General features: G+C 38.4%; 1 protein-coding gene across 1 annotated transcript in view; it reads left to right on the forward strand.

Annotated features, from left to right (window-relative positions):
* C14H8orf34 (chromosome 14 C8orf34 homolog) overlaps positions 1-19,761 on the forward strand; it is a 337,954-nt gene that overhangs the window by 61,168 nt on the left and 257,025 nt on the right. The window contains exons 2-3 of the mRNA XM_052651574.1: positions 2,435-2,582; positions 14,463-14,594. Coding sequence (XP_052507534.1) covers positions 2,435-2,582; positions 14,463-14,594 — 280 coding nt within the window. The remainder of the gene's footprint in view (positions 1-2,434; positions 2,583-14,462; positions 14,595-19,761) is intronic.

Below are 19,761 nucleotides of genomic sequence, written 5' to 3' on the forward strand. Positions count from 1 at the left end.
GAAGTCCACCCAAACCCATGTCCATTGAGTCGGTGATGCCATCCAACTATCTCATCCTCTGTCGTCTCCTTCTCCTCCTGCCCTTAATCTTTCCCAGCATCAGGGTCTTTTCAAATCAGTCAGCTGTTCACATCAGGTAGCCAAAGTTTTGGAGTTTCAGCTTCAACATCAGTCCTTCCAATGAACACCCAGGCCTGATTCCTTTAGGATGGACTGGTTGAATCTCCTTGCACTCCAAGGGACTGTCAAGAGTCTTCTCCATCACCACAGTTCAAAAGCATCAATTCTTTGGCGCTCAGCTTTCTTTATAGTCCAACTCTCACATCCATACATGACCACTGGAAAAACCATAGCCTTGACTAGAAAGACCTTTGCTGAGGAAATAATGTCTCTGCTTTTGAATATGCTATCTAGGTTGATCATAACTTTCCTTCCAAGGAGTAAGCGTCTTTGAATTTCATGGCTGCAGTCACCATCTGCAGTGATTTTGGAGCCCCCCAAAATAAAGTCTGACACTGTTTCCACTGTTTCCCCAGCTATTTGCCATGAAGTGATGGGACCGGATGCCATGATCTTAGTTTTCTGAATGTTGAGCTTTAAGCCAACTTTTTCACTCTTCTCTTTCACTTTCATCAAAAGGCTCTTTAGTTCTTCTTCACTTTCTGCCATAAGGGTGGTGTTATCTGCATATCTGAGGTTATTGATATTTCTCCCAGCAATCTTGATTCCAGCTTGTGCTTCTTCCATCCCAGTGTTTCTCATGATGTACTCTAGAAACAGTGGCTGACTGTGTTTTTTTGGGCTCCAAAATCACTGCAGATGGTGATTGCAGCCATGAAATTAAAAGACACTTTAGTCTTTGAAAGGAAAGTTATGAGCAACCTAGGCAGCATATTAAAAAACAGAAACATTACTTTGTCAACAAAAGTCCATCTAGTCAAGGCTATGGGTTTTCCAGTAGTCATGTATGAATGTGAGAGTTGGATTATAAAGAAAGCTGAGTGCTGAAGAATTGGTGCTTTTGAACTGTGGTGATGGAGAAGACTCTTGAGAGTCCCTTGGAATGCAAGGAGATCCAACGAGTCCATCCTAAAGGAGATCAGGCCTGGGTGTTCATTGGAAGGACTGATGTTGAAGCTCAAACTCCAAAACTTTGGCTACCTGATGTGAACAGCTGACTCATTTGGAAAGACCCTGATGCTGGGAAAGATTGAGGGCAGGAGGAGAAGGGGACAACAGAGGATGAGATGGCTGGATGGCATCACCAACTCAACGGACATGGGTTTGGGTGGACTCCGAGAGTTGGTGATGGACAGGGAGGCCTGGTGTGCTGCGGTTCATGGGATCACAATGACTCGGACACAACTGAGCGACTGAACTGAACTGATAACAAGCCAGCGATCTGAGCATCCCAGAAAAGAACATTTAAGGCAGAGGAAATAGGCCACAAACAAAAAAAGACAATGGGATGGGAAATTTCCAGTATCCCTTCCATCAGCACTGCTAATACTTGATACACACTGTATCACTAGAGCCACTACTTCTCATAGAATCTGAACTTAAAAAATGACAATTGACAGATTAGAATTCTGAGCTAAACCCAACAAGATAAAATGTGACTAACAGGAATCTAAAGTGGTGCATGCAGGTTCATAAACCCAGTTACACAGCTCAAAATGATGTTCAGTTGGCTTGGCAGCTGTTGATAAAAGAACAGTCTGGGGATTCTAATTGACCACAAATTGGAGCTTGCTCTTGCCATTTCTGACCGGTAAAAGCAATGTGTAGATATTGCCCTTAGGCAGACTTCTCCCTAGTTTAAAGCATCATTAGAGCTGTCCAAAAATGGAACTCTCCATTGCTTCACTCATTAAAAAAAAAAAAAGAAAAAAGAGCAAGAAAGAATTAATAACTTTCAGGCCTTTTGAAAAAAGAAACTTCTGTTAAAGAACCAGTTTAAAATATTTTTTGGTTTCTGTGAAGCTGTGACTTGTTACTGGTTTCTTTCATTCCAATGTTTTCTTCATTTGGGGATATTTATGTACAGTTAAGAAAGAAACATGACATTGGCATATAAGTCATATGATGAGGTCTATTGAAAATTTGATATATAATGGCATCTCCCAAAATAGTAATCTGAAACTTCTTTGACTGTAATTTTTCAAAGGAACTTAAACTTCTGGTATGTTTTGGACAAATAAAATATTAAAACTGCAAATATATCTTGGCTTTGCTATGTATTAGCCGTGTAATGTGGGCAATTTACTTTCCTCAAAATGAGACCAATAACTTGTACCTGCCTGAAAAGTTTGTTAGGAGGATTAAATTAGTTGTTGTGTATAGAGCAGGTAAAGCAGTGCCTAGTAATAGTAAGTGATGTGTATGTGTTTGCTGTTATTATTAGATGTAAATGTATGTTTTACTCTGCCTTCAGGAATTAATGACCAAGTTAATAACTGAGACACCTGACCAGCCAATCCCATTTCTCATTGACCATCTTCAGTCAAAACAAGGAAACCGTGGGCAACTTCAAAGAACCTTATCTGGATCTGCAGCTCTCTGGGCAGAAAGTGAAATATCAGGTAAATGAAGATGTATTTTACAGTTAATGTTAATATATTTATTGTAAAATTTATGAAAGTCTTTCTTTTTATAACAAGTAAATCTAGATAGTTACCTATGGTTTCATGTATTCATTGGTATTCACCCATATGCTGCTGCTAAGTCGCTTCAGTCGTGTCCGACTCTGCGACCCCATAGACGGCAGCCCGCCAGGCTCCTCTGCCCATGGGGTTTTCCAAGCAAGAGGACTGGAGTGGGTTGCCATTGCCTTTTCTGACCATATGCTAGAACTTGTCAAAAAGTATTCTCAAATTTGAATATATTGTTATTTATTAGGCTTCCAAACATGAGAATCTTTGTATTCAGTTTGAATGGAAGTAAGATTCAGATTTGCATGGAAAGCTTTCATTTCATATGAATTCAAACTAATTATTTTAAACTTTAGTTATTTATTCTCTTTTTATGAAGAATTTGAATTAAGTGCTTATAGCTCCTCTGGGCAAAAAGGTAAACAATACATTTCTAGAGTTACCTTTTCTGTAGCCCAAATGGATAATTATTCTGTTTCCCTCAGTTCTAATTTTACCTTATGTTATAAGTTCAACCTGATTTATTTACTGTAAACATTGGGGAACCAACCTTACCTCTCCAGTAAGCACTAGTGAGATAATTGGGTAGACTTGTCTTTGATTTTTATTTATAAAATGTGTGTCTGATAGCTTGTTTCTTTTACACACTGGTCTGTTAGTTTGGTGTTTACTTCCGAACCCAAATCCCACCCCCAAACCTTGGCTTGAGTAGCTAACTCCTCACTTGACTCCCATGATATCTGACTGACTGGATTTCAAATGCTTTCTAGGGGTAGCACTGTTGCTTCTCTTCTCTTCATGCCCTCTGGGATCCCATGAAAGGATTTTGGTCCTCTTTGGCTGTATTCTCACATTGGTGCTTAAAGTGGGTAAGGGGTAGGGTATTCTCTGCAGAACGTAGACAACTCTGGTGTTAGTTATCAATATAGAAGTTCTCTGCTGCATACAGGAAGCCAGAATATGAGCTTTTGGTATAATAAGAGGGAATTCTTGGTTTTTCTTGGTCACTTTCTTAGGGTTAGATTCTTAGCAAGGTGAGTATTAGGCATAGGCTCTGGTTTGTAGGTGCAAAGAGGAATCCATTCTTGTGAAGGTGGACCAGATAAACATCCACAAGCCCATTAAAACTCATAGGAACCCATATTTGTAAGTTATCATGTCTGGGGAGACAATAATGTATTAAATTCTATAGTATTAATCAACACACATTTAATAGCTCCCATTTACCACAAGTCAAAAGTCTGTGGAGGGTTTAAGCAGATTGTCTGTTTCATCACACAAAGCTACAGATCAAGATGTTGGCCAGGTTGTATCTTCATCCAGAGGCTGGAATAAGAAAGAATCTGCTTCCAAATTCATTCAGGTTGTTGGCAGAATTAGTTTCCTTGCAATTATATGACTGAAGTCCCTGTTTTCTTGCTGGGTCTCAGCCAGCAGCTGCTCTAAACAAGTAGGTACAACCCACAGTTCTTTGACGCACAGCTCTCGCATCACGGCAGCTTAGTTCTTTTTGTTTCCTGAGAGAGAATGTGTTGCTGTTGTTGTTCAGTTGCTAAGCAAACTCAGTTTGCTAAGTTGCTAAGTTGTATCTAAGTCTTTGGGACCCCATGGACTGCAGCATGCCAGTCTTCCCTGTCCTTCACTATCTTCCAGAGTTTGCTCAGATTCATGTTTATTGAGTCGGTGATGCTGTCTAACTATCTCATTCTCTGTCATCCGCTCTTCCTTTTGCCTTTAATCTTTCCCAGCAACTGGATCTTTTCCAGTGAGTTGGCTTTTCACATCAGGTGGCCAAAGTATTGGTGCTTCAGCTTTGGCATCAGTCCTTCTGATGACTTCAAGGTTGACTTTCTTTTAGGATTGACTGGTTTGATCTCTTTGCTGTCCAAGGGACTCTCGAGTCTTCTCCAGCACCACGATTCAAAAGCATCAGTTCTTCAGCACTCAGCCTTCTTACATTTATTTATTTATTTTTGAACTTTTAATTTTGTATTGGAGTATAGCCAGTTAGCCATGTTGTGATAATTTCAGGTGAACAGTGAAGGGACTTAGCCATACATATACATGGATCCATTCTCCCCTAAACCCCCATCCCCTCCCTCATTAATCTGCCACATAACATTCAGGAGAGTTTTGTACGCTATACAGTAGGTCCTTGTTGGTTATCCATTTTAAATATAGCAGGCTTATTTCTGTAACAAGAAAGAGAATTTCTTTCAGTAAGATTTGCTAAGATGGAATCTTATAATACAAACTATATAGTGAAGATAGTGGGTGGAGATAGTGAAGGACAGGGAAGCCTGGTATGCTGCTGTTCAAGGGGTCACAAAGAGTTGGACACGAAGTGACTGAACAACAACAAAATAAAGCAAGAGGGGAATACGGGACTAAAATTCATCCAGTTTCTTTGGATGAACTTGAATTTCTTGGGGCATCCTAGTAGGTAATTCCAACAGGCTGTTGGATATGAGTCTAAAACTGTGGATGGGTTAAGGCAGAAGTTTCAGGAATAGCATTCAGGGTTGTGCACATTAAAATTATGAGAACAGAAGAATGGAAGAAGTTGTGCTTCAATTTAGAGTAGGAGCTGGACTGGGAGAAGGCAAGTGTGAGATGATATATTTCATCGATATTTTTCCAGTTTTTTAAGAAGTGAAGTTGTTTGCTGAGGACAAGAGTTTTGGGGAATAGATCGTGGAAACTGAAGTGAATGATAATGGTTGTGAAGTCACCCTGGGGAATAAAAAGAGACTTGGCAAAGGAAAATAAAAAAGACTGAAGCAGTCCAGGGGCTTCTCTAAAATTCAAGACATGAAGTAATAATCATGGAAATTATGGGCAGGATTGTGGTTTTTCCCCCACAGTGCCCAGAAGTGCTAGGAGGAAGGGGAGAAAAGCAGTTTGAGAGACTGATGAGAACTGTGGATGTACAGCAGTGAGGATGAAGGGTGGACAGACAGTTTTATGAAGGCATTGAGGATGTCTGTGGGTAAACTGTACAAGCAATCAAAGCATGTGGCCCGGTATTAGAGGGAGGGAACAAGGAAACAGTCTAGACATAAAAAGCAGATCAGAGAACTAAGAATCTTTAAGAGGCCAAATGTAAGGGAAGGCGTGGTGAAAATATGAAAGATTGAGAAGGCCAGGGAAATTGTGATGTTTGGGACCAAGACTTTTGAGGGGAAATGATTCCAGATGATGAGAAAGTCCTGTGGGTGTCCTGAGTTTGTGGGCTCTGAAGTACAGAGAAGTGAAGTTCTTTAGGGTTTGAGAGGACAGTGAATTGTGATACTCAATACATGGTTTGTTTAAGAAATTAAGAGGTCACCAGAGTTTCATTCTGTTTGTTGAAAGGTTAAGGATGACTGGGCCAGTGTCTTGAGTAGGGCTGCAAGAGTAATCAGGAGCAGAAAGACGCAGTGATGGAGTGGTGAGCAGTATAGACACGCAGCACCTACCACAAGAGAGGAGAAACGTTCAGCTGAACATGGATGGACCACATTTGCTTTTCTCTTTCTGACTTACTTCACTCTGTATGACAGACTGTAGGTCTACCCACATCTCTACAAATGACCCAGTTTCACCCCTTTTTGTGGCTGAGTAATATTCCATCATGTATATGTACCACATCTTCTTTATCCATTCATCTGTCATTGGACATTTAGGTTGCTTCCTTGTCCTAGCTGCTATATATGTGGAATCTGGAAAAATGGTACAGATGAACCTATGTCCAGGGCAGGAATAGAGATGCAGGTATAGCTAATGGACTTGTGGACACAGTAAGGAAGGGGAAGGTGGGACGAATTGGGAGATTAGGATTGACATATATACACTACGATGTATAAAATAGAGAGCTAGTGGAAAGCTGCTGTATAGCACAGGGAACTCAGCTCGGTGGTCTGTGATGACTTGAGAGTGGGATGGGGGATGTAGGTGGGAGGTAGGTCCAAGAGGGAGGGGATACATGTATACACATAGCTGATTCACTTCATTGAACAGCAGAAAGTAACACAGCATTGTAAAGCAATTACACTCGAAAACAAACAAACAAAACCAAACAAAAAAACACCATGGATGTACCAGAAAACCCCAGCCTATGGCAGGTGACACTTGAGGAGGGGATGAACACCTTTCATTCCGAGCAACTGCAGAGGAGGAAGCACTCTTGTGGAAAGAATGATGTGGCTCTTCTCTTGAAGGAGAGGATTTGAAGACGGAGGACTATTGTTTATCATGGAATGTATGCCCCAGAAGGTGAGGAGAAAAGATTTTAGAGGGGAGGATATGGCAGGAGAGAGAAGGAAAGCAGAGACTAATTCTTTGATATGAGTATTAGTAGAAGAGGTTATAATTCAGGTGACAGTAAATAGTGCCAGTTTAAACTTGAACTATAATTTTGAATTATTTCTTTTGGTGCTTGTTATAATTAGTTAGAAAGGGTCTCAATATTCAAACTATTTAGGTTAATACTTTTTGAAAATATCTGAAGGTACCCCCTTTTTGCTTTTAAATTTATCTATCATCTTGGGGACTTAACATGTTCTCAGAAGTTTGTCTTTTAATGTCTAGGAGAAAGTTGAAAGCAACCTTGTTTTTACTTATTTTTAGGTGCTCTATTATTAAACACTTATGGGATTTGTTTTTTTCTTTATTTCTGATATTCAAAAGTTTTACTGGGAACACATCTGCATGTTTGTCTCTTTTCTTATTTTTCATTTTATCCAGTGAATCCTTTCAATTAGCAAACCCGCATCTTTATCCTAGAACAGTTGCCTTCTTGTGTACTCAATGCTTCTATTGTATTTGTTTTGATTTCTTCAGAAAAATCAGCTATGTGTAAATTGTTTTCTTTATCGATAACTTCTAGGGAGGTTTGTCAAGTGTATTCTCCCTGTCACTGATTCAATTTTCTACAGTATTACTTTTCTCTTTCTGGCTTTGTATACAAATTCAAATATTGTACATATTGCATTTTAATTTCCTATCAGTATTCTTGATCTTCTTTCATTTTTCTTAGCAATTATAGTTTTACAGTTTTATCTCTTTTCTCATTTCTTTTTGCTTCACAGAGTCTATTTTATTTGTATTAAAAAGATAAAATAGCCATATTGTAAAATTTAAAGGTTTTTTCATAGTAAATCTTCCCTCAAACTATGAATTTCTTCTATATCTTGAGTGATGTATTCTTGCTTTTTATATTGAATCTTCCTTGTTAAAATATTTATTTTGTTTATTTGAATTTAAATGAAGGATGTTCGAATTAGTTTTGTTTGTTTAGTTGCTAAGTCACGTCCTGTTCTTTTGTGACCCCCCCCTGGACTGCAGCCCTCCAGGCTCCTCTGTCCATCAGATTTCCCAGGCAAGAATACTGGAGTGAATTGCCATTTCCTCCTCCAGGGGATCTTCCCAAACCAGGGATCGAACCTGTGTCTCCTGCATTGGCAGGCAGGAGGATCTTTACTGCTGAGCCATGGAGAAGTCCATCTAGTTTTAGGTTTGTCAATAAATAGTGTAGGTATTCTATTATTTTTTGTCCACTTACCATATAGCTTAGAACTATTTAGATAGTTTTTAAAAATTTGGGGGAGACAGATAAGATCATGGCTACTACTATTGGTCTTTGAGAAACTGACAAGTGACTTTGTGTCTCACATCTCTTTTCAACACATTAAATAAGAACAGTATCATTGCTAAGATAGTCAAATTAATCTGGATTTTTTTTCCTTTCCAATAGTGGAGAATTTAAAAAGCTGCAAAATCCAGTGTATTATTCTTCTGTGGCTGCTTTTAGTTTTTCTTTGTATCGTGAGATACTGTGTTTTGTGTCCATGATTCTTAATTCTTTTAGCTGTGTTGCATTAGAAGAAACTATGGTCCTAGGCTGGATATAGAAAGACAGATTCTGATAGACTGTGAAACAATGTCAGGAGCTGAATCTGAGGTAGGGGCAAGCGTTGTGAATGTCTAGATATTTTTCAATCTATTACTGATAATGTCTATTTTTTTGTCTTAATTCTGTCTACGGCAGAATACAGACCAGTATTTCTGTTCATAGACCAATATTTCTGTTACTAGTATTTTAGAATATTTATACCTCTTTTGGTATTTAATGGGATGTTTGCAGTAGAAAAACTGGATAACAACTCATTAAGTACAAACTTAACTTGAGAATTTGAAGGCTCTCTATAGTGTTTCATGATGTCTACTTGGTGTTTATAAGTGAGTAGCCAGAGAAAGATTTATGAATCATGCATATGCTAGGATGATTTGAAAATATTGAAATTTAAACAAGAAGGTAAAAGGAAGCTAAGGAATGTCATGTAGATAAAAGATAAGGAAGCAATGAATAAGACAAAGAAGGAGAATATAATGCCCTGAGAATAAAAGAAGAAAAAGCTCCACAATAGAGTCTGTCTAAAAATATGGGATGAAAAGATGTCAAGAGGGATAAACTCCTGGAAAGATCATTTCATTTGAAAGTTGGTATGATACTGGCCACCTTTGAAGGGGAACTGTAGCTTTCAGTAAAGGTGATTGAACTACTCTTTCGTGAACAGAACAGCGGAAAAAAATCAGTAATACTGTTTTGCTGAAAGTTTTCACTTTCGTCTCAGGGTCAAAGGATTTGTTAATAAGCCACTCGTTATATACAAATAAATAATAAAAATATTTATTAGAGAATTATCTAGCTTACTTTCATGTACTAACATTAAAAAAAGAGAAATAGAGCAGAAGATACATCACCAAATTGGACTTGCTGACATTCAGACTTAAACAATGTGGAGAAGTCCCATGTGACAGCAGTCTGGAGTTCCAGTTGGGAAAAGGTCCTGGGCAGTGCATCAGCTTTGTGTGTGAGACTTCAAAGATTACAGTTCAGGGTTCCCCCTTATAAACCCAGAATGGACACAAACTGATATCATCATCAATATGTAACCAAATTGCAAGCCTCAGGTTAATTCAGTAGAGTCACTCAGTTGTGTCCAACTCATTCAGTTCAGTTCACTCGCTCAGTCGTGTCCGACTCTTTGCAACCCCATGAACTGCAGCACGCCAGGCCTCACTGTCCATCACCAACTCCTGGAGTCTGCCCAAACCCTGTGCGACCCCATAAATTGCAGCATGCCAGGCTTCCCTGTCCAACACCAGCTCCCGGAGCTTACTCAAACTCATGTCTATCAAGTCAGTGATGCTGTCCAACTGTCTCATCCTCTGTGGTCCCCTGCTCCTCCTGTTTTCAATCTTTCCCAGCATCAGGGTCTTTTCCAATGAGTCAGCTCTTCTCATCAGGTGGCCAAAGTATTGGACTTTGAGCTTCAGCATCAGTCCTTCCAATGAATATTGAGGACTGATTTCCTTCAGAATTGATTGGTCTGATCTCCTTGCAGTCCAAGGGACTCCCAAGAATCTTCTCCAACACCACAGTTCAAAAGCATCAATTCTTTGGCGCTCAACTTTCTTTATAGTCCAACTCTCACATTCATACCTGACTACTGGAAAAACCATAGCCTTGACTAGATGGACCTTTGTTGACAAAGTAATGTCTCTGCTTTTTAATATGCTATCTAGGTTGGTCATAACTTTCTTCCAAGGAGGAAGGATCTTTTAATTTCATGGCTGCAGTCACCATCTGCAGTGATTTTGGAGCCCAAGAAAGTAAAGTCTCTCATTGTTTCCATTGTTTCCCCTTCTGTTTGCCATGAATTGATGGTGAAAGGTTGTTGTTGAATTACGACACCTTGGCCCCTGGCGGAGAAGAATTCAATCCGGGGCCAGAGACAAGGCTTGATCGCTCAGAGCTTTTGTGTAACAAAGTTTTATTAAATTATAAAGGAGATAGAGAAACCTTCTGACATAGGCATCAAAAGGGGGCAGAAAGAGTACCCCCCTGCTAGTCTTCAGCTGGATGTTATATAGTCACAAGCAGCCTGTTAATGAAAGAAAGGAATGTCTCAAAACTCAGAATGGCACCAGGCCCCTCACCCATAAGATGTATTTTGGGATAATCTTGGCACCAAATGGTTTATCTTGGGCCATAAAATGATTAACTTGAATCTTGAAGAAGGGCAGATCACCATACAAATAGTTTCATATACATAGATTAGAGGAACAATATCAGAGTATAACATACTGGTTTATCAAGTAGGTTCTGAGCCAAAAGGCGACTTGAAGACAGAGTTTGGGGTAAATGCATAGTACATTAGCATAGCTTAAGATAAACATTTCCATAAGAAAAAGGCATTGGTTAACTTCAGGTGAAACCAGGTGTCACTATGGCAACATAGAATTTTAAGAAAAACCTCCTTTTAAATTTGTATAGAGAAGGAAATAATATCTCTAGTTTGTTTCCTCCTGCCCCTTAAGAGAGATAAAAATGTCTGACACTTGCAGGCTATTTCCTCCATTTGGATACCCCTGGCCTTCCTGCCTGTTACTCTCTCAATGGGACCAGATGCCATGATCTTTGTTTTTTGAACGTTGAGTTTTAAGCCAGTTTTTCACACTCCTCTTTCAACTTCATCAAGAGGTTCTTTAGTTCCTCTTCACTTTCTGCCTTAAGCAGGGTGTTATCTGCATATCTGAAGTTATTGATATTTTCCCCCACAATCTTGATTCCAGCTTATACTTCATCCAGTCTGGCATTTCGCACCATATTTCTGCATATATGTTAAATAAGCAGGGTGACAATATACAGCCTTGACGTACTCCTTTCCCAATCTGGATCTAGTCCTTTGTCCCATGTCCAGTTCCAACTGTTGCTTCTTGACCTGCATACAGATTTTTCAGGAAGTGAGTAAGGTCGTCTGGTATTCCCATCTCTTGAAGAGTTTTCCACAGTTTGTTGTGATCCACATAGTCAAAGACTTTGGCATAGTCAGTAAAAGAGAATTAGATATTTTTCTGGAAGTCTCTTGCTTTTTCTGTGATCCAGCAAGTGTTGGCAATTTGGTCTCTGGTTCCTCTGCCTTTTCTCAATTCAGCTTGAATATCTGGAAGTTCACAATTCATGTACTGTTGAAGCCTGGTTTGGAGAATTCTGAGTATTACTTTGCTAGTGTTTGAGATGAGAACGGTTGTTCGGCAGTTTGAGCGTTCTTTGGCATTGCCTCTCTTTGGGATTGGAATGAAATCTGACCTTTTCCAGTTCTGTGTCCACTTCTGAGTTTTCCAAATTTGCTGGCATATTGAGTGTAGCACTTTCATAGCATCATCTTTTAGGATTTGAAACAGCTCAACTGGGATTCCATCACCTCCACTAGCTTTGTTCATAGTGATACTTCTAAGGGCCCCTTGACTTCACATTCCAGAATGTCTGGCTCTAGGTGAGTGATCACACCATCATGATTATCTGGGTCATGAAGATCTTTTTTGTTTAGTTCTTCTGTGTATTCTTGCCACCTCTTCTTAATATTTTCTGCTTCTGTTAGGTCCATACAATTTCTGTCCTTTATCGAGCCCATCTTTGCATGAAATATTCCCTTGGTATCTCTGATTTTCTTGAAGAGATCTCTAGTCCTCCCCATTCTATTGTTTTCCTCTATTTCTTTGCATGGATCACTGAGGAAGGCTTTCTTATCTCTCTCTCGCTTTTCTTTGGAACTCTGCTTTCAAATGGGTATATCTTTTCTTTTCTCCTTTGTCTTTAGCTTCTCTTCTTTTCTCAGCTATTTGTAAGGCCTCCTCAGACAACCATTTTGCCTTTTCCATTTCTTTTTCTTGGGGATGGTCTTGATCACTGCCTCTTGTACAATGTTTTGTCTTATAAAACTTGTAATGTAGTTTAAGCTTGGTGCCGGAGTCCAGCTCTAGCATCCAGGGATTCAACCTGAAGAGATGGACAGTGTCAGCGATGAGGCAGCCTCTCAGTTTTCTTGGACTGCCTATTTATTTCAAGTTTAAGATTTTCTTTTATACTTTACAAAAGCATTAGGTCAGAGGTTTGACATTTTCAGTTACCCCTCACCCAGATTTATTATCTCCATAAATCATTGTTGCTCTTCAAACAGAGTTCCTGCTTCAGTGATTCTCTGGGAATCAGCCTTACCATCTATTATCTGCTTCCTCTAATGTGTCCTATAGTTAACTTGTGATTCCATTGTAACTCATGTTACGTTCCTCAGTTTACTACTTACCTTCCTAAATCCTGTTTGCCCCTAACATCCTGAGCTCACTATCTCTTAAAAAGTCTTCTAGCTATAGTGTCTCTAAAAATTCCTAACTTGTATAAGCTATAGTAAAATATGCTAACTTTACAACATTCCTTAAATCTTTAACTTCTAACTATTTTAACTATTTCTAAGTCCTAAATTCAGTAAACTCCTTTGCCATAAACATTTTCCTCACAAATAGGCTTTAGATAGCAATCCCTCCCATGGCCTCAAGCTGTGGCCTATGTGCTCATCCTGGAACACTGTTTTGTAAAAGTCCTTAAACAAATGTCAGTGATTAACTTTATGGATTATTCTCTGAGCACAGCTGCAGAAGGCTTTGTGCCTTCTCATGCTCTTCTCAAGAACAATAAGCACCTTAATATTCCTTTTCGGTCAACTCAGCCGAGGAGAGGAAAAAACAAGTTAGAATTACAAGGCCTAACTCCTTCATCCTGGGTCTGTGCCTGTGGAGTGAGGAGAGGGGGCTGGGGTCGTGCCTCCATTTTGTCAGTAATGCCTAATGTGGCTGACGCGGCTCCCAACAGCCTAGGACTTGGCTGTTCAGGCCCTCTTCAAGGTGAAGTCGCTCAGTCGTGTCCGACTCTGCAACCCCATGGACTGTAGCCCATCACGCTCCTCCCTCCATGCGATTCTCCAGGCAAGAGTACTGGAGTGGGTTGCCATTTCCTTCTCCAGGGGATCTTCCCAACCCAGGGATCGAACCCGGGTCTCCCGCATTCCAGGAAGACGCTTTAACCTCTGAGCCACCAGAGGGGCTAAACAATCTCAACATTTCCCCCCTCTCCCGCCCCCCCACCCACACACATCTTACCTATGGTGCTGCAAGTGCTGCACTCACAGCAGGCAGTCATTCGCAGTCACTCCCAGTCAGGGCTGTGTCCAGGAAGGTTAGAAGCAAGGCCAGAGGCCTGCTCTGTTTTGTCTCTGAAGAGTAAACAAGTCTATTTATTTAATTTCCCTAACAAATACTATAGTGGAAATGTATGTGTGCACCAGTAGTCTTATGGACTGCAGCCCACCAGGCTCTCCGTCGGATGGAGGAGCCTGGTGGGCTGCAGTCCATGGGGTCACTGAGGGTCCGACACAACTGAGCAACTTCACTTTCGCTGTTCACTTTCATGCATTGGAGAAGGAAATGGCAACCCACTCCAGTGTTCTTGCCTGGAGAATCCCAGGGATGGGGGAGCCTGGTGGGCTGCCGTCTATGGGGTCACACAGAGTTGGACACGACTGAAGTGACTTAGCAGCAGCAGCAGTGAATAACAGATAAGGTAACATCAGATGAGTAAAATTTACTTAAACATTTAGTTGTTTTTATTTACAGCAAAATACAGTGCTTTATTCTATGACACCCATTTATAGAATGTTATTTGAAGTAATTTGTGCCTTAAAAAGACTTTCAAATAATTTTACAGTTTAACATAATTTTAATCATATTAATATATAAACTAATTCATATCACATGCAAAACTCACATTTACAGGAAAAATAAAGCAAGTAATACTCTGGGATATTTGCATTATTTTGATACAAGGCAGCATAGCTTTTGCTAGGTATATCTAATTACTTCAGGGATTTAATTTTTGATCAATCATGAAATCACTTATTGTTTTTATTGTTTTTTTCTTTTGTTTGACAGAACATAAAGGAACAAGAAGAGATTTCAGAAACTATGATAAACCCTGGCAGTTAAATGCAAAGAAGCCTAAAAAGTCAAAAAGTGACCTTGCTGTGTCTAATATTTATCCACCATCTCCAGAATCAAAATCATGTAAGGAAATTTGTCATTTAAATATTAACTTAATGTATGTTAAGTGTGTGTTAGTAAAGTGAAGAAAAGGTAAGAATTGAAGCCAAATTTTCTTCTGATATTTCTGCCTATTAATTCTAATGAATTTCACATTTGTTTTAGCATTAACATATATTCTGAAGCATATGTGATTGATTTAGACTTTTGAGTATAATATTCTTTTAAGAATGTAAACTTCATGGAGGAGGTCCCTTGCCTCTCATGAACAGTTGCAATATTTTATCATATTCAGAGCAATACCAACCCTGCATTTAATAAAGGATATAAAAACAAATCTTTTAGAGGGAAGGCAAAGAGGATTTCTATTCAAAACATTTAACAACAACAACAACAAAAAATCCTTCATCCAGGGTCTCTCTGAAGTCCTACTCATTTATTACTGAAGGTTGTATATTTGTTCTTTCCCACAATAATAAGTATCTCCTTGCCCCTCCTCCTTTCTCTCTGCCTTTCCAGCTGCTAAGTTTCCCCAGTGCTGTTACCATCACATAGGCATAAACATGTCATATAGCTTAGGATCTTGTTGCAAGTCAGTTATTCTTTGAGGACAAAAGAGCCTGAAAGCTGTTCTTAAACATCAGTTTCCTGTGCTTGTTGCAGACTGAGATATGTGATTTTAATTTAAACAGAGAAAGGAATAGGTAGAAAATACTTACCTTTGTTTGAAAATTTTGAAAAATCATTATGTGCTAACTGGATTCTGAATTTAGAACATTTGTGAAAATAACTGAAATTAACTCCTTGAGGTTTTTTGGTTTGTTTTTTTTTATACAAAGACACTTATAAAAAGAATTGTATCAGCCACAAAATTCTAGTGAGAATTATGTGAAGTATTATAAACTACAAATGTTCTTTTAAAATTATTATTGTAGCTAAATTATACTGCTTCACCAGGTTGGTTTATAATATTTGGTCCCAACATTTAAAAAAAAGCATACAAGTTTAAAATTTAAATGTGTTGTTCACAACCATATTCCCAGTAATATCTAGTACAGTGCCTGGCTCAATGAATAGTGTTAAATGAAAAAAAAGAATAAAAGAATAAATGAAATCAATCAGTTCTCAGTCTCACATTTCTCTTGCTATCCTTGGAAATGTCTCTCTGTCTGTCTTCATTCTTTCCCAATGATAAATATTAATACATATCCCTAGAGCTTGCTAATTTTAAAGAGCTAAGTCCTGGATCTCAGCACTTAGAGGACAGAATGCTGTAAGGTTCTTCATTTTGCAGAGACTTGGCTATTTATGGATGTTCTGTAGGCACAAAATGTTACTGGTGAGCTGGCATCTAATATCTTTTCTGTTCAGGTACCCTACTCTTAACCTCTGGCTCCACTGGACTATTAGCTTTTTAAAGGAAAATTATTAACACAGTCTCATGCATTTTTAATAATAAACGTGGTATTAAGATTATAGGATTCAGAGTTATTAATTAGAAATATATTGTTTAAACATAAATTGTTCCTGAAATAATAGAATATCTTTTGAACATAGACTATAGTAAGTCACAGTTGTATGTTATAATATATAAAGCACCACTAGAAAGAAGCCCGAAAAAGAATAAATAAAATGTTAATAAGTTTATTAAAATAGGATGCCTCAATGTTTTGATTTATTCTCCCAAAACAAAAACAAGAAAAGACAAAACAGAGAAACAAATAGTAACCTCTTATTGAAATAAGTGCAATCTCTACCCAAGCTCTACAGGCCCTTGGAATTGACTGTATTATTTTAAATGGATTTGGAAAGGCAAAGGACCATGATTTTCTAAAGCAGTCTTGAAAAACATGAGCTAGCTTGGAGAATTTACCCTGCCTGGCTTCAAGTCTTTTTATAAAACTGTAGTTATCAAGACCGTGTGATTTTGGAGAAAGGATGGAAAAATAGATCAATTGACCTTAATAAAAAGTTTAAAAAAAGAATCTACCTATGCAGTCAAATGGTTTTTCACAAGGACATCTAAGCTAGTAAGAAAAGAAACAGTCCCTTCAACATTGGATGCTGCTGCTAAGTTGCTTCAGTCGTGTCGGACTCTGTGTGACCCCATAGACGGCAGCCCACCAGGCTCCCCCATCCCTGGGATTCTCCAGGCAAGAACACTGGAGTGGGTTGCCATTTCCTTCTCCAATACATGAAAGTGAAAAGTGAAAGTGAACTCGCTCAGTCATGCCCGACTCTCGTGACCCCATGGACTGCAGCCTACCAGGCTCCTCCATCCATGGGATTATCTAGGCAAAAGTACTGGAGTGGGGTGCCATTGCCTTCTCCGCAACATTGGATATTCATATGGAAAAATACACTCATTGATTCGTACCTTAATTCATGCTGAAAATCAATCTGAGATGGGTCATAGACCTACAGATGAAAACAAGAACAATGAAATGTCTAAAATAAAACATACAAGTGTAACATTGTGACCTTGGAAAGCCAAAATAGTTTCAGAGGCATTCTAGTTACCATGGCTTCATAACAAATCACTCAAAAATACATTTTTTTAGGTTAAGATAACAAAAATTAAGCATTTTAAATTGTGCAATTTACATGGCATTTAGTACATTCAAATAGTGTGCTACCATAACCTCTTTCTTACCAAAACATTTCACCTCAGAAAAGGAAACTGAAACAGTTACTCAATATTTCTACCTCCTCCCAGTCCCTGGAAACTTGCTTTCTCTATGAATTTGCCTGTTTTGATTGGCTCAGGCTGTAAAGAATCTGCCTGCAATGTGGGGACATCTGAGTTTGACCCCTGGGTCAGGAAGATCCCCTGGAGAAGGGAATGGCAACCCACTCCAGTATTTTTGCTTGGGAAATCCCATGGACAGAGGAGCCTGGCACAAAGAATTGGACACAACTGAGCGAAAAGGGGATGACAGAGGATGAGATGGTTGGATGGCATCACTGACTCAATGGACTTGAGTTTGAGTAAACTCCAGGAATTGGTGGTGGACAGGGAAGCCTGGCGTGCTGTAGTCCATGGGGTTGCAGAGTCAGACACGACTGAGCAACTGAACTGAACTGAACTGAGTGACTAACACGTTCATCTTAACAGAATAATATGATGTGTGATCTTCCTGTGATTGACTTATTTTACCTAGTGAAATATTTTCAGGTTCATTCCCATTGCAGCAGGTAATAGAACTTCATTCCTTTTTGTGGTTGAATCATATTCCATTGTATAGATAGACTACTTTCTATTCATGATAGCAAAATGTAGAAAAACTAAAATATCCTAAAATAAATGGATGAATAAACAGAAAGTAGTCTATCTATACAATGGAATATGATTCAACCACAAAAAGGAATGAAGTTCTATTACCTGCTGCAATGGGAATGAACCTGAAAATATTTCACTAGGTAAAATAAGTCAATCACAGGAAGATCACACATCATATTATTCTGTTAAGATGAACGTGTTAGTCACTCAGTTCAGTTCAGTTCAGTTGCTCAGTCGTGTCTGACTCTGCAACCCCATGGACTACAGCACGCCAGGCTTCCCTGTCCACCACCAATTCCTGGAGTTTACTCAAACTCAAGTCCATTGAGTCAGTGATGCCATCCAACCATCTCATCCTCTGTCATCCCCTTTTCGCTCATTTGAATACTCATGATCCATGATTTTGAGGATACACTTTGAAGTGGAAATGCTGGGTCACATTGTATGTTTTAACTGGAGAAGAATTGCAGTTGTATTTTATTGAGGCTGTACTATTTTACATTCCCATCAGCAATATAAAGGTTTTTGGTTTCTCCACAGTCTCACCAACATTTGTTACTATTTATAACAAAAATATTATATCATGCAAGTGGGTGTGAAGTGTTACCTCGTTTTGACTTACATTTCTATAACAACTAATGATATTGCATGTCCTTTCATGTTCTTCTTGGCTGTATGTATAGATTCCTTGGAGAAATGTCTATTGAAGTTTTTGTTCATTTTTTCAAGTAAGTTGCTATTCTTTTTATCTGCAAGTAGAGTTAGTTTTATTTTTCATTTTCCAAGTTTGATGCTATTTATTTTGTCTTGTTGCCTACTTGCTCGGGCTAGAAATTTAATAGTGTTGAAGGTCAGTGATGAAAGCCAGCATCCTTTCTTGTTCCTCATCCTAAGGGGAAAACTTTTATTATTTTACTAATCTACATGACATTAGCTGTGAGTTTCTTTTATCATATTGAAGAAGTTCCTTTCTACTCATTTAGTGGGAGTTTTTATTATGATAGAATATTGAATTTTGTCAAAAGCCTTTTCTCTATCAGTCAAAATAATGGTGTATTTTAAAATTCATTCTGTTAACACAATTATTGCATTGATTAATTTTCTTATGTTAACTTTTATATTCAAGAGATAAATCCCACTTTGTAATGATGTTTAACCTTTTTTAGTGAGTTCGTTTATTAGTTTTAGTTTTTATTGCATGGTAACAGCTTATAAATCCTTTTAAAATATAATTTTTATTTGACATTGGAGTATAGTTTATTTACAATGTTGTATTAGTTTTAGGTATATGGGAAAGTGATTCAGTTATACATCTACATATATCTATTCTTTTTCAGATTCTTTTCCTATATAGGTTATTATAGAATATTGAGTAGAGTTTCCTGTACTATACATTAGGTCCCTGTTGATTATCTATTTTCTATGTAATAGTGTGTATATATTAATCCCAAACTCCTAATTATCCCCTCCCCCCAACCTTTCCCCTTTGGTAACCATAAGTTTGTTTTCCAAATCTGTGAGGCTGTTTCTATTTTATAAATAAGTTCATTCATATCATCTTTTTAGATTCCAAATATGTGATATCATACTACATATGTCTTTCTCTGTCTGACTTACAGCATTTGTTATGATCATGTCTAGATCCATCCACGTTGGCTGCAAATGGCATTCAGTCAGTTCAGTTGGTTCAGTCTCTCAGTTGTGTCCGACTCTTTGCGTTATTTCATTCTTTTTTATGACTGAGAAATATCCCATTGTATATACATACTATACCTTCTTTATCCATTCTTCTGTGATGGATATTTAGGTTAACTCCATGTCTTGGCTACTGTAGTGCTGCAGTGAACATTGGAGTGCATGTATCTTTTCAAATTATGATTTTCACTGGATATATTCCCAGGAGTGGGAATG

Source organism: Budorcas taxicolor, chromosome 14 (assembly GCF_023091745.1).
Source record: "Budorcas taxicolor isolate Tak-1 chromosome 14, Takin1.1, whole genome shotgun sequence".
Lineage (NCBI taxonomy): Eukaryota > Metazoa > Chordata > Mammalia > Artiodactyla > Bovidae > Budorcas > Budorcas taxicolor.